Source organism: Topomyia yanbarensis, chromosome 2 (assembly GCF_030247195.1).
Source record: "Topomyia yanbarensis strain Yona2022 chromosome 2, ASM3024719v1, whole genome shotgun sequence".
Lineage (NCBI taxonomy): Eukaryota > Metazoa > Arthropoda > Insecta > Diptera > Culicidae > Topomyia > Topomyia yanbarensis.
Window position 1 is genome coordinate 466,416,350 of NC_080671.1, and position 27,794 is coordinate 466,444,143.

General features: G+C 37.6%; 1 protein-coding gene across 5 annotated transcripts in view; it reads left to right on the plus strand.

Moving 5' to 3' along the window:
• LOC131686141 (rap1 GTPase-activating protein 1) overlaps positions 1-27,794 on the plus strand; it is a 521,880-nt gene that overhangs the window by 312,497 nt on the left and 181,589 nt on the right. For all 5 annotated transcript variants that reach the window (XM_058970318.1, XM_058970317.1, XM_058970321.1 and 2 more), the window contains one exon: positions 7,962-8,160. In XM_058970318.1, the coding sequence (XP_058826301.1) occupies positions 7,962-8,160 (199 nt within the window). The remainder of the gene's footprint in view (positions 1-7,961; positions 8,161-27,794) is intronic.

Here is a 27,794-nt window from a genome sequence, read left to right on the forward strand (position 1 = left end):
CAAACACACAAAATATATCGTAAATCAGGTACTATGAATCATGAACTAGTTCACGAATCCATGAATAATATTTCAGCAATATTTGATGATTTTGTGAAAAATTTCACGAGCATAAATGGAAAGTCGTGACTATTATACTAGGAATCATGAACCAGTTCACGAATACATGAAAAATATTGCATGATTTTGTGAACTGTTTCACGAGCACGGATATTAGATCGTGACTAATATATTAGGAATCATGAATTAGTTCACGAGAATTGAAGGGATTCATTTATAAAATTCTGAGTTTCATGAACTAGTTCACGAGAAAATATCCAGAATGTTTTGATTTTGTGAACAAATGTTCCTAAATCTATGAACGAGATTGCGTGCGATGGGTGGGTGGGTGCAGGGCTGTAGAGAGAAATTGCGGGCCCGGGGGGATCAGCATAAGGGCCCTCCTTCATTGTAGATTTTTCGAACACAGAAACTGTTGAGCTCTAAATCAATGGGAACAAATAATTATCTATTATTACGAATAGTGCATAAAAACTTTTGTGGAGAGCTATAGAAGAATACAATTAGTGCAGTTAATTTTTCATTTCCAATGGTGCTATGGTAATTTTTTGATTTTTTTTTTCTTTTTTATTTCGAGTATTATGTAGTAACATTTTCTTTTTTACTTTTTTACAACATTCAGTTAGCTAGAGATTATTCAATTAGCTAGAGATTGGCAGTGTCATAAGAAACATTAGGCTCAAAATCTTACGGACTAAAGTTTTGTCTTCTGCTGGCAGGAGTCGAGCTCAGGCAGCATTACTACGAATCGCTCAAGTCTACCAACGTGTCTCACGACAGAGACAGACCTATCCCTCTTTACCATGATCGGTTCTTATAGTAAGGTAGGACAAGTCTGTCTTTGCTGGTTGTTGATAGACTTAAGCGATTCGTAGTAATGCTGCCTAAGCTCGTTTCATGCCAGCAGAAGACATCTTTCCGCACGCAGGCAAATGCAGGTTTTTTAGATTTGTTGAATATATGCAAAGAATTGCGTCAAGTTTAAGTCGACCAAATTTTGATCGCAAAACCTTTTAAATATCTCTACGAAATTTTTAGTGGCTTTGAAAGTAGCCGATTTATCAATATTTTCATGTCTTTCCAGGTCTCGATATTGCATGGATTTGTTCGAATCTTTGTCTGGTTTCTTCTAGATTTTGTTGAAGAAACAACACATTCGACCAAGTCGGTGCGCTACAAAATTGTCAGCCTCTGAAAATACAATTTGGTGTGTCATATGTTCGAGAGTGTAGTTTCAGGGAAACTGATTCAGGTGGTTTTTGCGAGTCCTTCATTTATATATTTGGTAAATGTTATTGAAGAACTCATAATAAAAACCTTGCAGAAAATACAAAATTAGTAGCAAAATGAAAATGTAATAAATTTATATAAAAAACAAAAAGAACATTCAATGGAGGTACAATGTAAAAAGAGAAAAACCAAAATGGAACAAACGAGAAAAAACTAATTAATAGATAAAATGGAACGAAACGAGAAAGATAAAAAATAGGAAAATGATTAATAATATGCAAAAAGTCAAAAACCTACTATTATCAAAAATAGAAAAAAAACAAAGCGAAGAAACAACAGAAAATGGACAAAACTGAGACAATGAAAAAGTTTCTACTTAAAAGTATGTAAATAATTTGAATAAATTGCAAAATAAAACAGATTGTTAATTGAAACAATCAGATTAAACAAAGGAAACGAAAAAGGAAATTAGACAAACCTTGAAGAAATAGAAAAATATTGAAAAATATCGAAAAACTGGTAAACGACAAAATGAAAATAAAACATCATGGACAAGAAAGAAAAATGAATACATAAAAAAAGGAAAACATGACCACAATAAAGCAAACAAATATAGAAATGAGCGAAATGGATCCACTGAGTTAGGCGTAAAAATTACAATAATAGAAAATGTTTGAAATATAAAAATGAGTACCATATTAAAAAATGGAAAGCATGAAAACAAGAAAATGGGAAAATCTTAAAAATATTTGAAAGTAGAAGAAATGATAAAGTACAAGAACGGAATAAAAAGATAAAAATAAAATAATCAAGAAAAATCAAAAAAATGGACATGTTATTTTTAAGATCTAAGAGTAATAATAATGGGAACAATTGGGCGGAATAAATTAAATTACCAAAATAGAAAACCAAAACAAGTGGAAATAGCCCAACAAAATAGAAAACATGGAATTGAAAATTGTTTAAATGGATAAAATCGGAAAATACTAATAATAAACAAAAATGCGAGAATATTGAGAAAAAAAAACCTCGCAAAAGAAAAGCATAAATAACAAAACGAGAGGCGACTCGTTGGTAAGATGTACCTGTTCATTGAACAAGCGAGCCAAATCAGACGAATCGAAACCCATTTTGAGTTTAAATTAACTGCGGTAGCACGCAGAAAACTTTTAATGAAAGAAAAAAAAATCCAAGCATTCAATTTCTACATTCTGATTCGAACAATACACTAATCTAGTGTCTTCAGTAGAATTTCAGTATTAAATATATTCTACGATACTAATCCATCCGATGAACATCTTTCTTTGGGCCTATTCGTTAGATCGAATCGACTATTTTGAGGGACTTTGTGGTATATTGGTGAATAGCATACACACAAAAAATAATGAAATTTAAACGACATGTAAATCAATACGAATGTAAACATATAAAGATTGATTCAAAACTTTGATTGAAAATTACGTTAAAATCAATGCACTCAATTACAGCATCAAAAGCATACAATTTTACACTTTCTTTCGTGTAATATTACATGTCATTCATTTTACAGCAATATGCGTGTAAAAAATACATTGAAGTGCATTGGTTTTTCGTTTGAAGAAACTGTAATTTTCAATCCACGTGTAGAATTATAATAAAATTCGTTGAAGAAAGCGCAAATCGTGTGGATTTTTGGTGGAACTTAATTTTACATTTATATTCATGCTCCAAACATGTGCATGAAAATAAACTTAAAATTGCAAAATATTTTTTCTGTGCAGGTCAATAGGAAGCACCTAGGTAGCTCAGTCAAATACGAAATGCTCGCCTGTCAAATGAGCAACATCATGGCTGTGACGTCCGGACGGTACAATAAGCGGTAGACGCTACGGATTTTCGGCAGTGGTGGCATTACCCCGCACACAGTTGAACCGTGTACGATTTTGTGGTGGAACCACGCACCACGCCTGGAGAACAGAAAAATTTACACCACGCAGAAAATTAAAACAAAAAAATTGAAAAAATAATTTTTAAGCAAATGAAACCTAAAATGAAAAATGTGGAAAAAAGGGCGGATAGAGAAATACTAAATTTAGAAAATTGGAAAATATGACAAATATAAGGAAATCATAAAAATTAAAAGTTTAGTTAAAAAAATAAATGTCTTTTTAATTTTTTAAAACTAATAAACTTTCCGCTTCTTGTATTTAAATGATATTTTTCAAGTGAATACGGAAAAGGATTGGATCGTTTTCTTCGCGTATTTTCATGTTCTTTCTTGATTTGTGGAGAGAATTGGAATTCGTTTCACAAATCCTTTTTGACAAATTCAGCACTCTAAAAGAAGGTAGCCACGACGGATTGAAATAAGTAGAAATATTGTTCTGAAAAGATAAAAATTATCGCAATTGGACTAATGATTTAATTTTAACCGTATAGCTAAAGTAAAAAAAAACAAACCACTGTTTTTTGAACCCATCCACAGATTTCAAAGTTTCTAATTAATTAGCAAAACTAACTCAATTCTTTAAATAGTCGGTCAAAAGCCATGAGATAATTATAGTAAAGTATGAAATAGAAAATAAGGTTCAGTAAAAACACAATTTACAAAAGAAAGATCATAGGTCTTGTTACCCACTGCGCGTAAAATCGTTTTTGAGTTCTAAGTTTCTAACTTTTCTTTTGTTTATTCTGTCATACAGTATAAACTTCAAAATTTAATTTTCGATTAACTTTATGATGGAAATTTAAGGAAATTAAAGAATATTATTGAAGCTCTAATTAAATTTTCAAATAAGTCGTTATTGAAATAATGTTTGAAGGAATCATTTCTCCTGTTCAAAGTCCCCCTCCAGAACTTCGGGCCCGGGGGGAAACACCCCGTCTCCCCTCCCCTATCGGTGGCCCTGGGTGGGTGGGTGGCGGTAATGTAAGGTGTGAGGTGGAGAAGAAAGAGAATCTTTTGTGAGATTCGTAAGCAGCAATTTGATACGAAATCAAATACTAACTCGTTGTGTGTGAGTGTGTGTTGTCGATTTTTTTCGTGAGCGTTGCGTTCATCTCGAACTAGTTCACGAATCCATGAATAATATTTCATAATTTTGTGAACTATTTGACGAGCACGAATTGTCGGACTATACTAGAGATCATGAACAAATTCACGAATACATGAATAATATATTATGATTTCGTGAAATATTTCACGATCACGAATGATAAGTCGTGACTATTATGTTAGGTATCATAAAAAGTTCACGAATACATGAACAATATTTCATGATTTTGTGAACCACTTCACGAGCGTGAATGGATAATGGATCGTGACTAAAATATTGGGAATCGTGAATTAGTTCACGAATACATTATCAGTATTTGATGATTTTGTGAGCTATTTCACGAGCATGAATGATAAGTAGTGACTATTATACTAGGATTCATGAACCAGTTCACGAATACATGAAACATATTTCATAATTTTGTGAACTATTTCACGAGCACGGATATTGGATCGTGACTAATATACTAGGAATCATGAATTAGTTCACGAGGATTGAAGGGATTCATGAATAAAATTCCGAGTTTTGTGAACATTCTGGATATTTTCTCGTGAACTAGGAAAATATCCAGAATGTTTTGATTTTGTGAACAAATGTTCCTAAATCTATGAACAACATCATGAGTTAACCTTTGGTTTTGTGGATAATATTCATAAAGTTGTGAACTAGTTCACGTGCAGAAAATCGATTTGCTAGTGACCTGGTGGAAACCGTGACTGAGGTTCGTAAAACAAAAAAAACATGTTTCCACTGAGGAATTCCACGAGAAACCGGCCGACCGCAAAATATGACTATCGTCGATTCGAACGAAACTTTGCAGTGTTCGCTGTATGAATCTCCATGATATTCTCTGGCAATTGGAATATTTTGATACAAGAGTAATTTTTCAAAAGGGCGTAAACGTTTCTACGTGTATGAATTTCAAAAATTTTTTGTTCGATTACTGTATTTTATACAGCAAAACTTTCTGAGAACAAGTTACAGGGAATGAATACTTCTGTCCGAAAAAAATATACACTGAAAAAAATGTTGTGTCATTTTTCAAAACAAAAAAAAATTATGATAAAAATTTAAATTGCGAAAAAACCCATTTTTTAAAATTTTTTGTATTTTGTTACCAAAAACCTAAAGAGAAAAGAAACATTTTGATTGTGATTGCATGATGGAGAAAAAATCGGTAAAAAAGTTTTTCTAACAATAACTTCGTACATGTTTTTAAATTTCATACTAATTGACATACAAAATTGTGATTTTATTGCAGAATATAATTCTAAGTACCATTTAAAATCAAAATGCATTTAACAAAAATCTTCCAAAATGCGATAGTTTTCGAGATATTTGAAATTTTGCTCCTTCAAAAACAATTAATTCGTGTAATTATGCTCTTTTTAAAAGTTATTCGCGTTACCCCATCAAAAAACGTCAAAAATTTAATGTTTATCGTTTTAAAGACGTAAAAGCAACCTTTTTAGTGTATTTGGATCATGGAGAAGCTTTCAATAAAAAAGTTTTCCTAACAACAATTTTTGACATTTTTTTATAATTCTTACTATTTGCAGTCAAAAATACAATTTTCTTTTTGAATATGATTCTAAATGCCATTTTAAATCGAAATGCTCTAAACAAAAATTTTCTAAAATGTAGTAGTTCTCGAGATATTTTAACTTTTGTTTTAACAACACAATTATTTTGTTTTTTTACGACCTTTTCATAAGTTAGTCGCGTTTCTCCATCAACAATAATAGGTTTTTCAAAAGGCCCGTAAACTTTCGTGCAGCTTTCTCTTTGACATCAAGGCGATATTGTAAACCATTTGAAAGTTACATGAAAGCAACCAAAATATATTTCAACCATAGGGTCTCTTGATTAAACTATATAGCTACAAAAAAATTTAAAAAATGGGATTTTTATCATATTTTTTTTTTTTGAAAAATGACACAACATTTTTTTCAGTGTATATTTTTTCGGACAGAAGTATTCATTCCCTGTAACTTGTTCTCAGATAGTTTTGCTGTATAAAATACAGTAATCGAACAAAAAAAATTTGAAATTCATACACGTAGAAACGTTTACGCCCTTTTGAAAAGTTGCTCTTGAGTCAAAATAATCTTATTACCTGTGGAAAATATTTAGTCTTGCATGACGGTGAAACGTGTAAAGTTTCATTGGAATCTAAGATGGTCGGTCACGATTTTAAAGATTTTCGGACGGATCTTCGTGGAATTCCTCCACTAATAAAAGCGTTTTGCGGGCGTTACTGAAGGGAAATTTAACACAATTATAAACCACATTATTTTTGTTCATGGTCCTGTTTTCGTAACGTAAAAACGTGATTGTTCCAGAGTTCATGGCCCTTTATTCACGATTCTGGGAACAATTTTTTTTCGTGTGGATTTAACTGAAGAGGAACGGCATTTCTTCTTCAGCTGCCCGTTCTGGAACAGACGCTCTTTCCTTGTCTATCAGTATCCGATCAAAGATCCGACTGCGGTTAGTTACCCGATCTTCACTAAGGTAATTCGTACCCCAGCGTCATGTTGAGATACGGATTGGAGTTTCGTAATAGAGGTGAATGACAAAATTTGCACTTTTTCCGTTCAATATCCGGGTCCCTTCTATAACACGGGGGTGTCACCCCGTCCCACACCCTCTCGGGGCAACCATAATTCGCAGACTTTAATGTGCTATTATATTCAGTCATCAATCATCATTTAGTTTTCAGGAACAATTCAACCAAAAAAAAATGTTTAATCTGCCAAACACTCGAGCCGCTTCTTCCTTTAAAATTACATGAGTGTCATTCAAATCATTATGGTCTAATGAAGCCACTTCACCATCAACTTTTTCAACGCAAATTCCTCGATTAATCAGCATTAACCAGTTATCACTGTATATAGCGGTGTCCACGATGAAAGCACTCTAACCAACAAATTCACTGCCTACTGCGATCACGATTAGCTCACCGTCCATTCTCATACGTCAACTTTGTTTTTTTTATAAACCAGTATGTAACCAATCATCTCTCTAAACTGTCCAATCTGTTTTGATCTAATAGTGTAAATAAATATATGAATAATCTTAACAACACACTAACTATAAAGTGGAAGGCGTAGGCCACCCAATAACACCGCCGCACGCAGTTGACTAATTGGCATCCTACGCTCGTTCGCACCGCTGCTGCTGCTGCTGCTGTCTCACATTACCCGAGAGAGAGAGGAATTGTCAAGCACAGTGTACAATCTACGTTCACAAACGAATCAATTTATCAAATTTGATAAATGATTCTAACTTTTTCATCGTCTGTTCGAATTAGGACAGACATCATATCATATGAGTATATTCGAATTTTGGACTGGACACGCTCAATCGATTACTCGACACTTATCGGCTACTGACCATTTTAATTATGTTTGTATGACTCCAATCGACTCAGCGGTTCATTAATGATCGTTTAAGATTTCACTTGTAAACAGGTTCCCAATTAATCATCTCAATTAGAGTCGTTTTGCTTAGACAGTAGTAGTTGCATAGCGTGGGTCTAGTGGTGAATTAGATAAATACGAATTAAAAATCGTATTAAACACATGTTAACTATAATCTTTCTTTTTTTTTCTCTCTTCTCCTTCCGACAACCAGACGGCAGCATATGGGCGGGTGGACCACAGCCGCATCCAACGCCAAACAGAATGGACTGTCGACGACGCCGAGCAAGAGTGCCACCACCAGCCCGGACCGGCTCCGGGGGGCAACGCACGATCTGTTCGAGCTACTGGAACGTGTGCAATGCTCGCGACTGGATGATCAACGTTGCGTTCTTCCATCGTACTTCACACAGGTGCGTGGCAGAATTACATATTTAATATTGTGTCGGTTGACTTTCCAACAACGAAAAAAAAAACGAACGAAAACGTGCAACTCATGTCTCCAGCAACTGCCGTCGGCGAAACACCGCATCAAAGTCCGTACAGTATTAATTAGGAATTTAATTTATCCTTGAAGACACGGCACTTGGTGCATTCTTGCTTAACCTTCGTGTGTGTGTGTGCGTCATAATTTATTCACTCACGTGCCACCCGTTTGGAAAGTCTTCTTCTATTTATGAGAGACCGTTTTTCCAGCTTGCAACTATCGTTCATGCCATAACAATTTACTATCGCCGTGTCGGTTCCGGTTAGGATATCACATTTTGCGATCTTCCTGCCGCCCGTGCCGTGCCATCCTTCCGAGATAAGCTCGAGCGGTAATGGCTTTCGCCTTCGGAAGGATATTCCGTCATTTATTGGTTATTACTTAGAGGACATCGTTATCCTTGTTACCGATGGAACCATGGCACTTGGCCAATTGTAAAACTTTTTCACCGTTAAAAGCTACTGTACCAACCATGTCGACGTTTAAAAGTGGTTCATTTTTCCATTCAATTTTAAACTCGACCAGAGAGACGAGAAAAGGTTTAACTGTTTTACTACAAGTTATAAATATATAAAATTAACAACCCTGCCGATGGCAGTCACGCATTAGACAAATATTAAGGTCGGTATCGAATTTCAGTGCTTTGTTTCTGGTATGATCCGTTCTTCATAAATAGTTCCTCTCTCATCCATCTCGCCTCTGGCGAATCGACTCCGCTCACGGACGAATCGAATCTTTAAAATGGCACCTCTTTACCAACATGACAACCAACCAACCCAAAAAAAACACGCACCCTGCGTGCAATCGTCAACAGCCCGCGGCTTAACTGCAGCATCACCATGGATGCCATCCATAAAATTTAACGACCTTCACTGTGCCGTGCCGCCGAAAGACAGACAAACATTTAAAAGGCAAAACGCTTAACAAAGTACGGCTTACAATGTTCGACCCGCGAGATGAAACGTTTCCATTTATTCGTCTCGTCGTCGTCCCTAGGCGAACCTAGCGAAATATGAAAACAATTTGAAAAAATTTTAATCACTCAACACCGACAACTTTTACGACCCTGTCGCGCGGATTCGCTTATATTTATTGCCACCCACCCCTCGCGGCAAATGACGCCTTCGGAAAGTGCCTGTGTCGGTTTCAAGTAGAGATGGGCAAAACAGTTCACTTCGAAGAACCATTCCCGATTGAACAGTTCTGTAAAAAGAACTAGTTCACATGAACCGTTCATTCGTTCAGCTGATGTTTTACTTGTATCTCGTGAATGATTCTCAAAACATTCGAATCTGGGAGATTCAATACAATGCTGTCACAGAATGATTGCTGCCTGTTATATTTTTGTATGCTGACTGGACACACCAAGGCTGCGAGTTCTTTATGATGTATTATGACAGAAATCGAGAGTAAGAGGGAAGTTTTAATTTTGCTTGCGCGTCGTTCTTCGCCCGGTTCCATACTGGGAGAGCACCGAAAGCGGTTTGTGGGAAAACAAGTGAGTTCATTTTTATTCGTTCGCTAAAAATCGGCCCACATAATATGACCAACGGCTTAAGGTGATGTTCAGTTCATTCGTTTTGAAGAGAATTGAGAACTACCGTTCTTTAACAAAAAACTTCCATTCGCTCATTCTCTTTGAAGAACTAGTTCGACTGAACCGTTCGCGAACGAATGGCCCATCTCTAGTTTCAAGGACGTCAAGGCCAGTCAGCCAGCCAGCTAGCCAGCATCAGGAATCTCTCCCGGTGGTTATTCCGGACACAATCGTAGCAGAATTTATGATCCACCAGTTATCCATATCTCATCTCAACCCGCGGGGTCGGGTCGGGGTACATTTCTTTTCTGCTACTGCTGCCTGTGCTTGTAGGGTTCCTAAGTTGATTTATGGTATCTCATCCAATCCAAGCAAGCTTCGTGCCAGGGTTGCGATGGAAAACGACAACAACACCGGGTTGGCATGCTTTATGATTGCCCTTTTTGATTTGGCACCTGGTTTACCCATCCGAGGGAGGTGAGCGTGATTGTGTGTATGTGTGTGTGTGCGTGTCCGGGTGAACTGGAGCGGTGGTCCAACAAGCACGTGGATTATCTTTAATGAGCTAGGATTCGCGTTTGTGGATACCGACCGCGGCGCTGGTATAACTTCTCGTGTATTGCGGGAATTGTTTCTGCTGGAGAAAAAGGCTACTTCTATAAATAACAAATGATTCTAACGAAGTTGTTCGCTGATTACACTTTCCGACGTCATTGTCTTAAATAGCTTTGCGAGGAAAATGCTCTTTCTGTTGTAGAAGCAGAAACAGGCTTTTGGCTTATCCCGAAGCGAAATAGAATTTGAAACACTTTAAATAATGTAACTGAGTTGAAAGTAAACAAGGCCATCTCTCTCTCTTCCCTGATCCCCACGGTAGCGACCATTTGCCTATCGTGATTTCAATTGCTAACGGTTCAAGATCATCGGAAACAATCAATGTATCGTATGACCTCACACGGAACATTGATTGGAAGAGTTACGCGACCGCGATATCCGTTAAAATCGAATCCACTCAAGAACTTCCTCCGGAGGAAGAGTACAGGTTTTTGGCTGGCTTGATTCTCGACAGTGCGAATCAAGCTCAGACTAAACCAGTACCCAGCGCGAATACCCATGGACGGTCTCCCACCCTGTGGTGGGATAAAGAGTGCTCAGAGCTGTACGCGGAAAAGTCCACTGCATATAAGGCCTTCCGGGAAGACGGGTTACCCGCTAGCTATCTACAGTACGCGTCGTTAGAAAGGCGAATGAAGAGTCTAATGAAAGCCAAAAAACGTAGTTATTGGCGCCGGTTCGTCGACGGGTTAACGAGAGAAACAGCGATGAGCACTCTTTGGGGTACGGCTCGACGTATGCGTAACCGTTATAGTACCAACGAGAACGTGGAATATTCAAACCGTTGGATATTTGCTTTCGCCAAGAAGATCTGTCCGGACTCTGTCCCGGTACAGAAAACGTACCGCGCCGCGTCTCCTCACGATACCGCGAACGAAAAACCGTTTTCGATGGTGGAGTTCTCACTTGCTCTCTTATCATGCAACAATAACGCCCCAGGGTTAGACAGAATCAAATTCAACTTGCTGAAGAATCTACCTGACACTGCAAAAAGGCGCTTGTTGAATTTATTTAACAAGTTTCTTGAGGGTAACATTGTCCCTCATGACTGGAGGCAAGTGAAGGTCATCGCCATCCAAAAACCAGGAAAACCAGCCTCCGACCACAACTCATATCGGCCGATTGCAATGCTGTCCTGTATTCGGAAGTTGTTCGAGAAAATGATCTTGTTTCGCCTCGACAATTGGGTTGAAGCAAATGGCTTACTGTCAGATACACAATTTGGCTTCCGCAAAGGCAAAGGGACGAACGATTGCCTTGCGTTGCTTTCTACAGAAATCCAAATGGCCTATGCTAACAAAGAGCAGATGGCATCAGTCTTCTTGGATATTAAGGGGGCTTTTGACTCAGTTTCTATCAACATTCTGTCAGAGAAGCTGCACCAGCATGGTCTTTCGCCAATTTTAAATAACTTTTTGCTAAACCTGTTGTCTGAAAAGCACATGCACTTTTCGCATGGCGATTTAACAACATCGCGATTTAGCTACATGGGTCTTCCCCAGGGCTCATGTCTAAGTCCCCTGCTCTACAATTTCTACGTGAATGACATTGACGATTGTCTTGCCACTTCATGCACGCTAAGGCAACTTGCAGACGACGGGGTGGTCTCTGTTACAGGGCCCAAAGCTGCCGACTTGCAAGGACCATTACAAAATACCTTGGACAATTTGTCTGCTTGGGCTCTTCAGCTGGGTATTGAGTTCTCCACGGAGAAAACTGAGTTGGTTGTTTTTTCTAGGAAGCGTGAGCCGGCGCAACTCCAGCTTCTATTAATGGGTGCAACGATCAACCAGGTTTTCACATTTAAATATCTCGGGGTCTGGTTCGACTCTAAAGGTACCTGGGGATGTCACATTAGGTATCTGAAACAGAAATGCCAACAAAGGATCAATTTTCTCCGAACAATAACTGGAACATGGTGGGGTGCTCACCCAGGAGACCTGATCAGGTTATACCAAACAACGATATTGTCGGTGATGGAGTACGGGTGTTTCTGTTTCCGCTCCGCTGCGAACATACACTTCATCAAACTGGAGAGAATCCAGTATCGTTGCTTGCGCATTGCCTTGGGTTGCATGCACTCGACCCATACGATGAGTCTCGAAGTGCTGGCGGGCGTTCTACCGCTAAAAAATCGATTTTGGGAACTCTCATATCGATTGCTCATCCGATGCGACATTCTGAACCCGTTGGTGATTGAAAACTTTGAGAGGCTCGTCGAGCTTAATTCTCAAACCCGATTTATGGCCTTGTACTTCGACTACATGGCACAGAGCATTAATCCTTCTTCATATACTCCCAGCCGTGTTCGTTTCCTAGATACTTCTGATTCTACTGTATTCTTCGACACATCCATGAAGGAAGAGATTCGTGGAATCCCGGACCATATACGCCCGCAAGTGATCCCCAATATATTTTATAATAAATTCCGAGAAGTCGACTGTGACAAAATGTTCTACACTGACGGATCAAATCTCGATGGGTCCACTGGCTTCGGTATCTTCAACAATACTATCACCGCTTCATTCAAGCTCAATGATCCCGCTTCAGTTTACGTCGCAGAGTTAGCTGCAATTCAGTACACCCTTGGGATCATCGACACTCTGCCCACAGATCACTACTTCATCATTTCGGACAGCCTCAGCTCCATCGAGGCTCTTCGTGCGATGAAGCCCAAAAAGCAATTCCCATATTTCCTGGGGAAGATACGGGAGTCCTTGTGTACGTTGTCTGAAAAATCTTATCAAATTACCTTTGTTTGGGTCCCCTCTCATTGCTCTATCCCGGGCAATGAAAAGGCCGACTCATTAGCAAAGGTGGGCGCATTAAATGGTGACATATACGAAAGACCAATCTGCTTCAACGAATTTTTTAGTATTTGTCGTCAGAGGACACTCAACAGTTGGCAAACCTCGTGGAGCAATGGTGAACTTGGACGATGGCTACATTCCATTATCCCAAAGGTATCAACGAAGCCTTGGTTCAGGGGGATGGATGTGGGTCGGGATTTTATTCGTGTAATGTCCCGACTTATGTCCAACCACTACACCTTGGATGCGCATCTGCGGCGTATTGGGCTTGCGGAGAGTAGTCTGTGCGCTTGTGACGAGGGCTATCACGACATCGAGCACGTTGTCTGGGTATGCGCCGGGTACTTGGACGCCAGGTCTCAGTTAAAGGATTCCCTTCGGGCCCGAGGTAGACCACCCAATGTCCCAGTCCGAGATATACTGGCAAATCGTGATTTCCCCTATATGTCCCTTATTTATACTTTCATAAAAACGACAAATATCCCAATTTAGCCCCTCTCTTTTTATTTCTCGTTTTAGAAGCTTTCTCTTGCCTTGTGGGACCGATCAGCTCCAGACTGCAACTATGTAACCGCCGTCGCACTTACCACTACGGAAACTGAAGCGAGAGCGACTCAAGGTCCGATGACTTTTGAAGGATTCCCCGCGGGTCCGAAGAATACCATCCGCCAATCCGACCTACTAGACTGAGGCGGTAATCTTTCGCTGATCTCCCGTTTGAGCGAAAGTTGCAAGTTTTGCTCTTCTCTCCCGGTCACCATCTACGCTTTCTCTCCCCTGTCCTTGATACAATTGCTTCTACAGCCCCCCTCTGAATATCTTGACCAAGCATAAGTCTCCGCTAAAAAAGTTCAAATTTGTATTGTGTATTCCTAGTTTTAAGATAGTTGTAATTTTACCTCTTTGTTAAAACTATTGCCCCCCATCTTGTAAATAGAATTGTATCCCTAGTCTTAAAACACCTGCGAATTTTCTCATAAATATTTGTTCCCCCTTTTGTGTACCAAACTATATTGTTAGTTTTAAGATAACTGTAAATATTTCCTAAAAATTATTACTATTGAATTCCTTGTTTTAAAAATTTTTCATAAAAAAAATCTTTCGCCCCCTCTCTTGTATATAGAATCTTATTTCTAGTCTTAAGATAGCTGTAAAATTTTTCTTTTTTAAAAAAATATTTCAACATTGTAACCTCCTAGTTTTAAAATATACAAAATGTAAAAACAAAAGAATTTGGCACCGCCAAGCTAACGCATTTGTGCCTATCAAATAAACGAAATGAATAAAAAAAAAAAAAAAGGCCATCTCTATCATTTTTATGTAGAACACTTTTAGTACCTCAAAGTGGGGACTTTTTAAAATATGAGGACACACTTGTCTACGATAATGTTTTAATGCATGATTGTTACAACTCTACGAGCTCTAAATTTGGGAATCCCATAGTTGGACGAACCATACCGTCCAAGATACAATCACATTTTTTTGTGATTTGTTTTTTGACACGACTCAATGTGTTAACTAGACGGAGCCGTTGCTTTTGCTCCTGTAAATAGATGAATAAAAACACTATCAGAGGTTGATAGCTCTAGGTGATTGTACGAACTGCTAGTAGAACTATAGTAGTAATGTTTCAGTATGATTCTTGTCAAATGCCACCTATCAGTATCAATATCAATCGTCAATTCCTCTAAAAAAGATGGCAATAGATAAAAAATAAAACAGCATTGAAACTTTGAAAAAGGTATAACATAGGAAAAATACCCATGACTTTCCAAATTTAGACACCCTGCACACCATGCCTATAAAAATGTTACCATCATCGTCTTTTTACGGAATAGTATTGCTCGTTCAATGGCAGAGCGGAAGCAACAGTGCTCTGCAATAACCACAGTGAAATCTCGCAACCAAGAGCCAACGCTTGCTGAGAAGCACACAATGCACAGTGGCACGACTTAGAACAAAAGGTGGACTAAAGTCCAAACTTTGCCATATCGGTTCCAACAAGACGGTTTTATGTAATTTTGGTACGCTGAATTCGTTTTTGATATTAAAACCTTGAAAAAATAAACATTTACTATTCATTAGGGTGTCTCAAAAATATATTTTTTTTCGAAATCGTTCTTAAAATTTGTGTATATTAATTTTCGTGTGCTCAATCGGTTTTGATATTAACACTCGTAAAAAAAAGTCATTATGCATTAGGGTGGCTCAATAATAATTATTTTGCAGTGAAAGTTCAAAAAAACATTTAAAGAAATTTTTGTGCGCTGAATTCCTTTTTCTCGTTATAAAAATAGAAATTAACTATACTACTTATTAAAGTGGCTCAAAAGTAAGTTTTTTTTTTTATTTTTGCAATAGTAATTTTGGAATTTATTTTCCATATTGAAAGGAATCAATTCATCTCATCACATCTCATTATGGGGCTTTAGAAATGACTATTTTGTTTCTACGGATCCAATAAGATGTATTTGACTAATATTGAAACGTTTAATTCATTAGTGGGTTACTTGATATGGAAACTAAATTTTCTTTCATTTTCAAAGGAAATATTTTGAGCGTCTTAGTGGAATGTTTAAATACATTCACTAATCAACAAGATGGTTAACGATTTTTTTCTCAGGTGTGTTTTAAGTTATTTAGGTTGCTTATTTCTTATCTTAAATAAAAATAAATCCAAAACCCTTTTTCGCGTATATGGTAGGGTAAGGTGGGGCAAATCCGACCGTTGGGTAAACCCCCTCTGTTATCGAAAATCGGAAGCACTACGCGAACCAATATCAATGTTGTCGTGTAGAGCATCAAAAATAATCATAATGGTGGCATGACAGTATTTTATTAGTATACATTGAGATGCTCAAACGACAATAAGTGTGTTTTTACAACTTTTGATTTGATTTTTGTGCATTAGAGCGTAAATGAATGTAGTCCAACTTTTTTCATAATTTTGTTAATTGCATCGTAATGAAAAATGACACGGTGGGGCAAATCCGACCTGTAATTAGTGGGGTAAATTTGACCGCTTTGTTGCTAAGAAAATAATCATTTATCAAATTGAAATATATTTCTATTATTTTTTAACGCAATGGTAACGTTTTTTTTTTTTGCACTATAGTTCATAATTACAAACGAAAGACACAAAAACGTGATGAATATAGTATTCGTCGAACAATTACTCCGATGCAATTGGGAATATCTTTGCGTGCTACTGTTCGTGATTTTGACATTCCAAGATTGAAATTAAATTCAATTTTCTTTATGTTACAATTAAATATCATAACATTCCTTGCCTTATCATTGAAAAATCATAAAATTTGAGTAATATCTGTACTAAATCAACCAAAAACACATGCGGTCGGATTTACCCCACCATTTTTGAAAACATTAAAAATGAACTTTTTCGTACAACGTTTGTATCTCAAAATTTACATAAGATACGAATAAAATGCTATATATATAGAAAGTTGCCCAGAAGTCTAACCTTTAATTTGGTATATAAAACGACTTCATCCAATGTAAAAAAAGCATTTTACAGCCAAAACCATCTACTAGGTCGGATTTGCCCCACCTTTCCCTACATTTAAAAATAGTCTAATTTTATTTGCATAATGTTGCATAATCTTAAGCTATATCAGTGCTATGCAAATTCAGATTAAAATAGTCTCATCAAATCACTAGAACTGTGTTCACTTAATTTGACAGTTGGTGCGTAAATTAGCAAGAAATAGTTCCAAAAACATTTTATAACATATTTCAGATGATTGAAAATATTTACTGATTTTTAAAAATTCTTGATACCTTTACCATCTAAAAACCATACTTCCACTCCGCTCCTTACTCTTGATCACTAGTAAAACCCTTGTAGATCATGCTCTAAATGCTATTTGAAAGTTGTGCAGGTATACGTGTCATTCTTCTAGCTAAAAGTGTTTATTTAAATTCAATATCAGTAATAACCATGCGTCTCCACCCACAGTTTTTTTTTTTAAATTTTAATTGCTTATCGCAAGTTTTTGCAAAATTAACATAGGCTCATTTTAAAGAGAAAATTAAAAGCTTTCGAATGAGCCTGGTGTGATTGCGGGCATTCGCGGGCGTCGTTGTTGATATCGCATTAGAAGTTCGAATTCAATAAAAATTCATGACAAACATCTATCCAAACACTAACTAAACCAACTAGTGACTTATTTTTGGCCATTTTACGATGTAATTTTATCACACGGATAATTTTGGTGAAGCAAAATGCAATGCATAAAATCAACCGTTTCTTTGAAAAACGAAAATAACCGTATGTAGTTCCTATGGTCAAATATTGCAAAAAACAATTGAGTTATGCCCTTCAAAAAGCTGTCAAAAACTCATTTTACATTCAAATCACCTAAAATCTCGCGAAAATATCTCTGATGGCTCAGCTGATACGAGAAAAATACTAGTGAGAATATCGCATAACCTTCATATATGGACTTAAGTCCGGGCTCGTCCCAATCTGCAATGCGATGAACGAAACACCCGTACATGTACGTATCGGGATCTGCGCGTTATTTTCGGTACCTGTGCAAACAACGGAGCGGGTGTTTCCAGTGCATTCAGGTTGTTTGTATGCAACGAAAATGTTTGCCGAGAAATTACAGAAATGGTTTAGAATCGTTCTTAATAATCAGAATTACCAAATCAGCCATGTACCAATTTTAAATAACGAAATAATGAGTTTTTCATATTTCACATCTCGTGAGCAAGCTTGCGGTTTTACGAAAATGCGGAATCTGTAGGAAAACTGCACGTAATTCTAAATTATAATCATTTTAATCTTAATAAATATATAATGCGTTTCCAATGCATGTCTTACTGAAGTATTGCAAGCTATATGGAACATTTGATTTTCAATTCAGCTATTTCGATATTTGTTGGATATTTGTTGAACCACGGTTAAAGAGATTTTTGTTGAAAGCCCATGTGAATGCCGCATAAGCCTCACTCTTATTGGAATTCTAATTAGCATGAGAATCATACTTAACCAAACGATTTTATTTTTTAAATTTAATATACATCCAAGAAAACTAACAAATGGAATATAATCAAAATATTTTACATGTAGTAGAACTACACGTCAACAGCTCTTGCAACCCTATCGTGCTGTCCCATTTGGTTTTACTTTCTAAGTTTGACTGGAAATTAACTGGAGAGCCACTTGATTTTGGGAGTCCCGCGATGAGGTTAGGTGCTTAAAATCATACTAGCTTGATATTCTAATAAGCATTTGTGGATTATTATACAGATCTGCTGACTTCAGTTTTGGTTAAACCGAATTAATGCCAAACGCAAAAATAAATTATATGTCACGGCGACACACATTCGATTAACCAAAGGTTCGCTATTCTTAATCCTGCAGCCTGAAAAGAGAGACTCGAAAATGAATTATTCCCATTCTCGTGTGGTCAATATCATAGGTGTGTGAAATATATTAACGTGTTATTATTTTATTTAATTCCATTATACGTTTTATTTGGTGAAGTTTGAATTCTGCTTGTTAATAAAAATAAATATTTAAATGTTGAATAAGTCAAAGATTTGTTATAGAATGGGTCGAGCATCTCACTGTACTCAAGTGGAACGAGTTTTGCTAAGAAATTTTGTTCAAGAAGATAAGACGTATAAATAAATCGCGAATACACTGCGGCGTTCCGAAAACTTCGTTGCAAATGCCTTAAAACCTTTGAAAAAAGGAAACACGCAAAAAACCCAAGAAAACATCTACAGCAGCTGACCATCGTATTGCAATTTCAGCGAAATCAGATCCATTCGCGTCATCCAAGACCAATTCAGCACAAATTGGAAAAGTGGTAGGTCCGAGAACAGTTCGCTGTAGGCCGTAAAATTCCAATCTTCCAGAAAGAACTGCTAAGAAGGTTCCACTATTTCGAAGCCAAAGCCTTTGAAGAAAAATGCAATTTGCTTTTCAACAGCGTTAATGGGCCCGGTTCAGAAGGAATCAAAAAATGGCGACATATCCTTCGGAGGGACAAATCAAAGGTAAACCTGTTTTCCTCCGATGAACAAAGAAACGTTAAACGTCCAAAGTGCAAACAGTTTGATCTGCGACACACGCAAAATATGGTAAACCACGGAGGCGAGAACAATGAGGTTAGGGGTATGCTTTTTCGTGGAATGGCGCAGGTCCTATTCTTCGCAACGCCACTATAATGGCAAGATTCGAATGCAAGGCTAAAGGATGGACAACCTAAAGGATGTCATGCAGTCCTATGCCAAAGATAACGTGCCTTTACATGACAGTTTCAGCAAGATATTGACCAAAAACACACATCGAAGTATGTAAAGGAATGCTTTCGGGATAATAAAGTGACTATAATTTCGGACCCTGCCAATCTCCTGTCATGAATCCCGTAGAAAATTTACGGAATGTACTTGAAAAGAAGTTATTCTATCGAAATTTCACAAATAAGGATAGTTTGTGGGAAGCAGCTTAAAAGGAATGCTACCCCATACCAACGGAAACTTATCAGCGTTTAAATGACTCAATGCCAAGATATCTGGATAAAATTTGGTTGAATAAGGGAGCTTATACAGGCTACTAGTTGTTAAAAATGTTGAAGTTTTAAAATCATTGGATTTAAAGATTTGTAATGCAATGGATTACAATACACCTATTTCATTGACCAGGTACTTTTTTGGATTTCATGGAGAAGAAAGAGTTACGATAACGCATAACATTTAATTTACAAATAAAAGTGTTCTTTTTCGTATTTACGACTGTGCCTAACTATAAAATATTTGAATATAAAAATATTTTTAGAGAAAACTTCAAATTTCATGTATTTTGATCTCACACCTATTTTATTGACCAGCAGTGTATGTAAAAAGCATGGCCAAAAATTAATTTGTTATCCAAATTAAGAAAACACTCAGTTTGTGATACGTAATAATTTAAAAGCAGTTTTGAATAAACTTTTGCACAGTAGTGTCTTCTACCTTCACTACTGTTATTTCTCAGACGAATTACTATGCTCGTTTCCAGGTTTGCAATGTCCCCGTTTATTTCCAATTAGGGAAGATTTTAAATCCCTGTATGAGAATATAAATTCATCAGATAATTAGTCCTAACCTTAAACAATGACAAGACTCACGTTTAGTGATTTCCTACTATTCCTGTCCAGATGGACGTCTTGTGCCTTTCGTTGCTTTAAGTCTTGGAACTGTATATAATTAATAGAATTTAAGAAGGGTAGTTATTTATACATTTGATTTCGCTTACCGTTATTTAGACTGATAAGAAATAGTTTTTAATAATTCAGTCCGATCAGTTTATCAAACCCGCTCACCTCTTGAGATAAGTTAGGTTAAACACTAGATTTTAAGATATTTCGGTTGAATACTACCTTAACACTGCATAAAAGTGTAGAGATAAATCTTAGATGTAATTTAGATATAATTTAGAGTAAGTAGTCCTACGTATAGTTTAGTTAATCCAAATAAATTTAGCTGTAATTCACACGCGTTTCGCTGGCCTTTTAAGAATTCTACTTCTCTCCTTCTTTTCTTCTATGTTTTTTACCCTTTTTTATATGCCAAACTCTGCAGGGTGCTATACGTGAAAGGTGCGCTCAAACCAGATGGTTTGTTGACAACTACATTTTCATTTCATTTTTAGCAACATCTGCTTATTTCGATTTTCTGAAGTTCCGGGCAGTTTGGCGCATTGCAGTCTTTGGGCACAAAATTTATCTTGATGACTCTATACAACTCTAGAACTGCTTTTGCATAACGGCACGATGTCAAATCAAGCCAAAACACCGAAGAACCATAGACTTGTCTAAAAGAGGTAGCCGACGTCTTTGAAGGCACCTTTGTGGTAAGGTTCTCCTGTCCCGGTTGTGACATATCTCTAACCTCGTTTGCCGCAACTTCAGAAAACTTGCCTAACTGAAAGTTCTGGCCAAATCCGAATTATTGTTTCTCAGTGATACTAAAAATATCTTTGGAGGTATTAGTGTCTATTGATATATAATAGCAGAGATAATATGTAATATTTGATATTTCGCAGTTATACATAGCCGAGCGCATTGATTACGACAGCAATCTTAAACGCATAATGAAATACGAAGAATCATTTGCTGGCCTAGGCAAGAGAGTTCGAATTTAAATCTGTCGCACTCCATTATTCTTTTTTTTTGTCCAAGACACTCTTCATCCCCAAACAACGAAATGTAACTAAGGAGGTCAAACTACTATTGTCAACGATGTTAATTGTTTTCGGAAATGATCACGCCTGAGTCGGGTGATCGGAAAAATATTTGCAAATTCGGTCGATTTCTGAGGCTCATTTCCTGCTAAATCAACTGGATAACATAGATTCGTCAACCACAGTAAATACTCAGTGATTTCCTTTACAGGGAAATAAAACATTCGATTCGATTCAAATACACCTTGGAGAAAGTTGAAATCGTTCGTGTCGTCGTCCATAGTCCGTTAAGTATCACAATCGCTTAGTCTCATTATTGGTATAGCTAGAGACTTTACCGACGTATAACATGCCAAACGATTAGCTTTGCAGTGTGGAGTCCAGTTTGCCGTTGCTTGATCATGCATCGGTAACCTAGCTACAAAAGTCGGTGTTTACTCATTGACCTGGAGTCCCTACGAACCCGATGAGATTTCTTTAAGGGCGTTCTTCGTACACTGAACAAACTAAACACGAACCGACTGTTCCACTGTTTCGCAGGAAATATCGCTGAACAGCGAGAAACAGAAATTGACTGCAGTTGCAGTTTCGCCGAACAAACTCCGGGATAAACACAGCTATCAATGGTATTCAGATTGGCTTAAATAGAGTTTCATATTGCACACACTAGGGTTCGCAGTACCGACCCTTTTTGGCGAGAACCGGTACTACCCTCAGTACCGGTAAAGTACCGGTGCTCGAATATTTTTTTTTAAATTCGAAAAAAGCTTCAAAGTGAAATTTATGACCTTATTCTCACATGATTGATTTGTGCTGATCAAAAACATGTTTATTGTTTTTAGTTGCTTCGGAATGGCATGACTCATTTCAGCAGAAGATATTTGTCGTATGCGGTACGTTCTTTTATTTCGAAATCTAGGCCACTTTGAAATCAATAACTGCTAAGCGGTGCGACTTCCATTGACCTCAACAGATGGTAAATGTAAGAAACCCTATTAACATTAGTAAATCAAAGCGAGAATGGCAGTAAATCCGAGCTGGTTGCTCGCATTTCCTCTCTTGCTTTTCTATAAATTGGTTTCGACCTTTATGTCGTTTGGCTATTATTCTTTAATGCATCCCAAGGCTCCTTGCTTTCCTGTAAACTATGGAGTCTTGCAGAAATTTCCGATCGCCAATAATTACAAATCACCCCGTTTGAAGCAGTTCACCAAGTTTAAAATTGTTAGCTACTAAATCGCTGTTCATTCTTTTGTAGATAAAGATTTAAGAGCAAATTAAATACAGACATGACTTTGACCATATTTTTGTCGAAATTAAATTTTAATGATCTTGTACTACATTTCGAAATATTTCCATCTAGCGTAAGAGACGTAAAAATTTCTATGATTTTTTTTATTAGCTACATTCTGATTGGTTTCCATTATTCACTGGGCGGCGCGTAATAAGAATAAGGTCAAAGTCATGACTGTATTTGATTTGCTCTTCAACCTTTATCTATAAAGCTTCTAGAATTATTATGATGATGGCTACTCCTCACTGCCCCAACAAAGTTTTGCTCAACGATCTATCTAGAAGGTAATTAATATAATTGAAAGTGATCTTGCAGACCGATGTTTTGAAACAGGTCCCCCTAGAGAGTCCACATAATTTTCATAAAAAATGCGTGGTACCGAAAATACCGCTTCTGGCTTTTGTTCAGTACTGGTATTACAGTACCAAAAATGGGTCGGTATTCCCGGGATTTTCGGTACCGGTATTACCGGTACCACAACCCTAGCACACTCAGATCTTTTTTTGTAATCCAACTTGTTTGTTCTAATTTATTTCTACCGGTTACTTTCCCGTGTTATGTTGTCCGTTTTTTGTTCGCAGCGTCTTCGTTAATAACTTTTATGTGATGATCCTTTCGGTAGACTGGGAACTGCTGTGTAGACTACCATTGTGCGAACCTTTTGGTACGAGGGGAAGGGGGGTGGGTTAGTAAAAAGAGGATCAAGCGAGATGCATAACCAAAAAGCAATCCCATCCAAAATCAGCATTGTCAATGTTTCCAGATTTATCTGGAATCTTCCAGGTTTTTCAGAGGAGAACAGACATCCGGTCAAGAAAGTCAATTTGTAAAACAGCACAAACTGCTTGATATACTCCATGTCAGTTGGAACTTTCCACAAAATATTCTCGCAATCGTCGCACCTGCGCTTGGCATAGTGCCTGGAGGTCGACTATTTCATTCCGTGGCAATGCAGATCTCTCCAGCTCTGACTGAGTATAGCGCATTCCTGCTTGTCTAAACGCCTCCCTCAATCTTCTCTCAAGACCTTCCAGGTCAGTCCGGCTCCATTTGATGACGCCGAAACTGTTGATCAACACGGGGGAGGCAAACGTGTTGATTGCTCTAACCTTATTCCCGAGCAGAGTCTGATAACAAATTGAGAACTAAACTTGATGTTGTGATGTAGTAGGGAATGATTGCTCAGGTTGTTATCATTTTGGTCGTTTTAACGGTTAAAAGATCAAAATCGAAAGCAGAAAAATTGCACTATGACATCAAACAGAAAACTATTCATGCTATCAGTGAAAGCAAATTGAAAACTCATTGAGATGGTGAAATATTTCATTGATAACAAAATAAGTAATCAATTTGATGTTTGTCAAAGAAATAGAAACAAACATTTTTTTCTAAAAATGTAAGCACATCAAAATGAGATCAAAATATGATGTCATATCTGAAAAAGTTTAAACTGCTATCAAAATAAGATTTCAATTTGATGCTTGATATCAAAATATGTTGTCTATTTGCTGTAATTTTGATGTTGGACTTTGCTCGGGTTCCCCCTCGTTTAGGACAGTCCAAGGAGTTTTTTTTTCTCAGGTGACACGATCCTCAAAAACGCCGAGCAGCCATGTTGGGTTTAGAAACGACAGCTAACAACATTGTTTACTAGTTCTCTCCATATGTTTGCTTGGATTTCAGTGGATAAACAAAATCACTTCTCACCTAGTTACTGCCAAAGACGAATCACCTTAGAACTCCAAGCACCTTGGGACAGACTTCAAAACAGCATTTCACTCGACTAAAGTTTTGTATCGGTTTGGCAATCCCCGGTAAGCTGACGGTATCCGAGACACTAATACGATTCGCCTGGAACCATGTCGCCTTCGTCGATGTCTTGGCCACTAGTGCCGACCAATCGTCCTGATAATAGCTGAACAAATCGGCATTTCTCTAAACAAAACTTCATGGCGATGTTGTCATTAATCTTTTCGACTAATTTCATGAGTGCACTTGCGTGTCCTACCGAGGAGGTTCATCGTCAAACAAAACCAAAGTAGGCTGAAAGAATAGTTTCAGAATATCCACCCAATTTCGCCGATCTTTTGCCGTCTCTGTACGCGGTCAGCCTTCCAATAGCGGCACGTTTGTTCGGTGATCACTCACTCGCAATTGACGCACTTAACCTTACTGAACTTCTACGCCTTGACACATCGCTTGCTCTATTGTTCCTTCTAGTCAACTCTCTTTGCAAATCCAGCTAAATCAGATCGTCTTCCGGTGGAGTGAGCATATTGTTGCGGATGATTACTCTACGCCTTACATTCATCACGATCTTATTCAGTATCTGCGGTCATACGCTCATTTCGGTCTCAAGCGCTATGCAAAGATAGTGGGCGGGGTCACGAATTTTTTCATCTCTGTCGTCAATGTGATCCTACGCTTCTGTGTTCCCACGAGGGTGAGCGAATGGCGTCTCCTTGTCGCAGGATTCCTCACAGGGGCAGCGTTCCTTGCTGTGTGTTGTCCTTGGCTGCTCTCCATCTGTTCCTAGCTCTTGGGACTCGTCTCTCCTGGAAGCCCGCTGCCTTACCTACAGTCTCTGATCGTTCACGTTGTATCCCATACTAAGACCAGCAGCAGATGAGGTGCCCTCCTCGGGCGAACCCATGGCCAAATTTTTTCTTATTCGTAGCTCCAGAGTTAGATTGTAGTGATAAGCCGCCCCTTGACGTGTGACATAAAACAAGGTTACCCTTTCTCGTCCAATCTGTTTTTTTCCTTTCGTTTATTTGACACACACGACTCAATGCGTTAGCATAACTGATCCGTGGGTTTTTGCAATGATTTTTACAACATGTAAAAATTAAAACTATCTGTCAAAATGTCAAAATCCATCGGGCAGCCTACTACTGCCTGTCGACTACGAATATGGCACCCCTGTCCCGTTTGCATTGAACTGACATAAATCGACATCTCAGCGGGCACACACATTATAAGCCCCACTGACAGTTCAGATTGTTCTGCTGGTTTTGCTGCAAGCTCAATTCGCGCTAGATAGAAACAATACGGCATGGCTCAATCTTTAAATGTTTGTTAAAAGGTGAAAATATTGGACTGCACATTGAAAAAAAGTGTTGTTTTGGGCATGTCGGTAAATAACTAAAACTTTTCACCATGATACCAACAAATTTAACGAACTTGATCATCACAAAGTTGTGTCGAATGCAATCGATTATGTTTATTGTGGATCGACCTTGACGCGACGTTTTAGATCTTGGCTTTGAAATCATGGCGGCGTAGCAGATACCTGCTGTCGACATTCTCTTCCTTGGCGTGGAAACATTAGGTGCGTTGTTGACCACAGCTTGGGGGTCATTCGGTCCGTCTTCTCTCGCTTTTTCGTTCATAATCGGTACGGCATTTATGTTGCTCACGGTTGGATGTTCTTATTTGTTTCTTGTGCTTACGGGTCGCTACTGTGAATCAGACTTCATCGGCATTTAGTTCTTTATTGTTGGTTGTTGATTTTGAGGCTTTTGGTATAATCGTAGTTAGCTCGCTGTTGGCTTTATTTATAGTTTAAACATACGTTGATCAATAACGCTGGCAATAGTACGCGGTTCAAGGTCATGTAGCTTTACCTCAACAGTGTCATCGTCTATATGTGCTGGGATGCTGTATAAAATGTCATTACATTCGATGTCGTGTTTCAAGTTGGTATACGAAGCAAATGCTTGGATAATGGTTTTGAGCATAATCAGTACCACATGACATAGATGGTGGAATTGCACAGCATTAATTTCTGCTACATTGAACTTCATATTCACCGTCAACAAATATTCCGCTTTGCGAATAGATGGTCTCACTGGACATTTCGAAAAGTCCACATCAATACAGTTTGACCGCATCGAGAAATAAACAAACTTTGCATTGTCACTCACTGTTTGCTCACATTTCACAAACTAGGTAGAAGGAATCAGAGTTTGTTTTTGATAATAGACAAAGCAGCACACGGGTAGATTTGATTGTGAGCGATTTCTAGCTTCTGAACTGAGTAAGCGGAGAAACCAGACTGGTACCCCTTTTGTCTTGACCAAACAATTGGTGGTGAAACTTGATATAGGTGAACGGAAACCTATACCACATGTTCATTTTCAACAAAAGAGAAATTACATATTAGGAATTAGAGGAAATTTATTTAAAGTAAATTTAATACATATTTCAAACTATAGTTTTTGAAATTTGACAGTAAACTATTGATACCACATTTCTGAATTCGTACGAAATCAATAGAATGAAATAAATCCAATATTTATAAACCCGAAGTGATTAATACAAGTTGGCGCACGTCTGAAAACAAACAAATCAGGAAAATTGATGGCGGAGATTGTTGACAAAAAACGAAAAATCAGTTGTCTTAAAGTACTACCTTGAGTGACACCTATAGAAATTTCAATTTGGATGTGATGCCTAATTTAAGTAAACCCGAGCTCAGAAATGTATAGAATTTCTACCAACTTGTCAGCAACTAAAAATCAACCATGGGGTTATCGATCAACGAATTTTAACCGTTTATGCAACGAAGTTGAATGTGGTAGTTGTTCTCATAGTTAAGCTTTATGATTTACCTGGAAATACCGGATCCAACATGTAAGCTGAGATCTGCTCAATAGATAAACTCAATTGTGCTTGATTAAGCGGCAATCTGCATATCGGAAAATGAGAAATTTACCTGTATCAGTGAAATGCATTGACTACCAATCCGCAAGCTACCTTCGACTGAGTGGGTCATCGAATTGTCTTCTGACTGACTAATAATTGAAAATTGAATAATTCAACACGCAGTCTACAATACCATGTCCTGAATCACAAACAGTAGCCAACTTTGTGGCTACAAAAGCTACACCCAGGTCCACAAACTCGATAGCAATTGCGAAAAACGACGGTTTTACAAGGAAGAACATCTAATTGCAGGCATCAAAGCAGCACTAACAATGATGACATGGACAACCATTTGTTGATGAAGAACTACATCTTTGCGTACTATGAAAATTGATGTGTAACGAAAAAAGCATGTGCAACAATAGTCATCGATATGAATGGAAAGTGATTGGTGAAATTG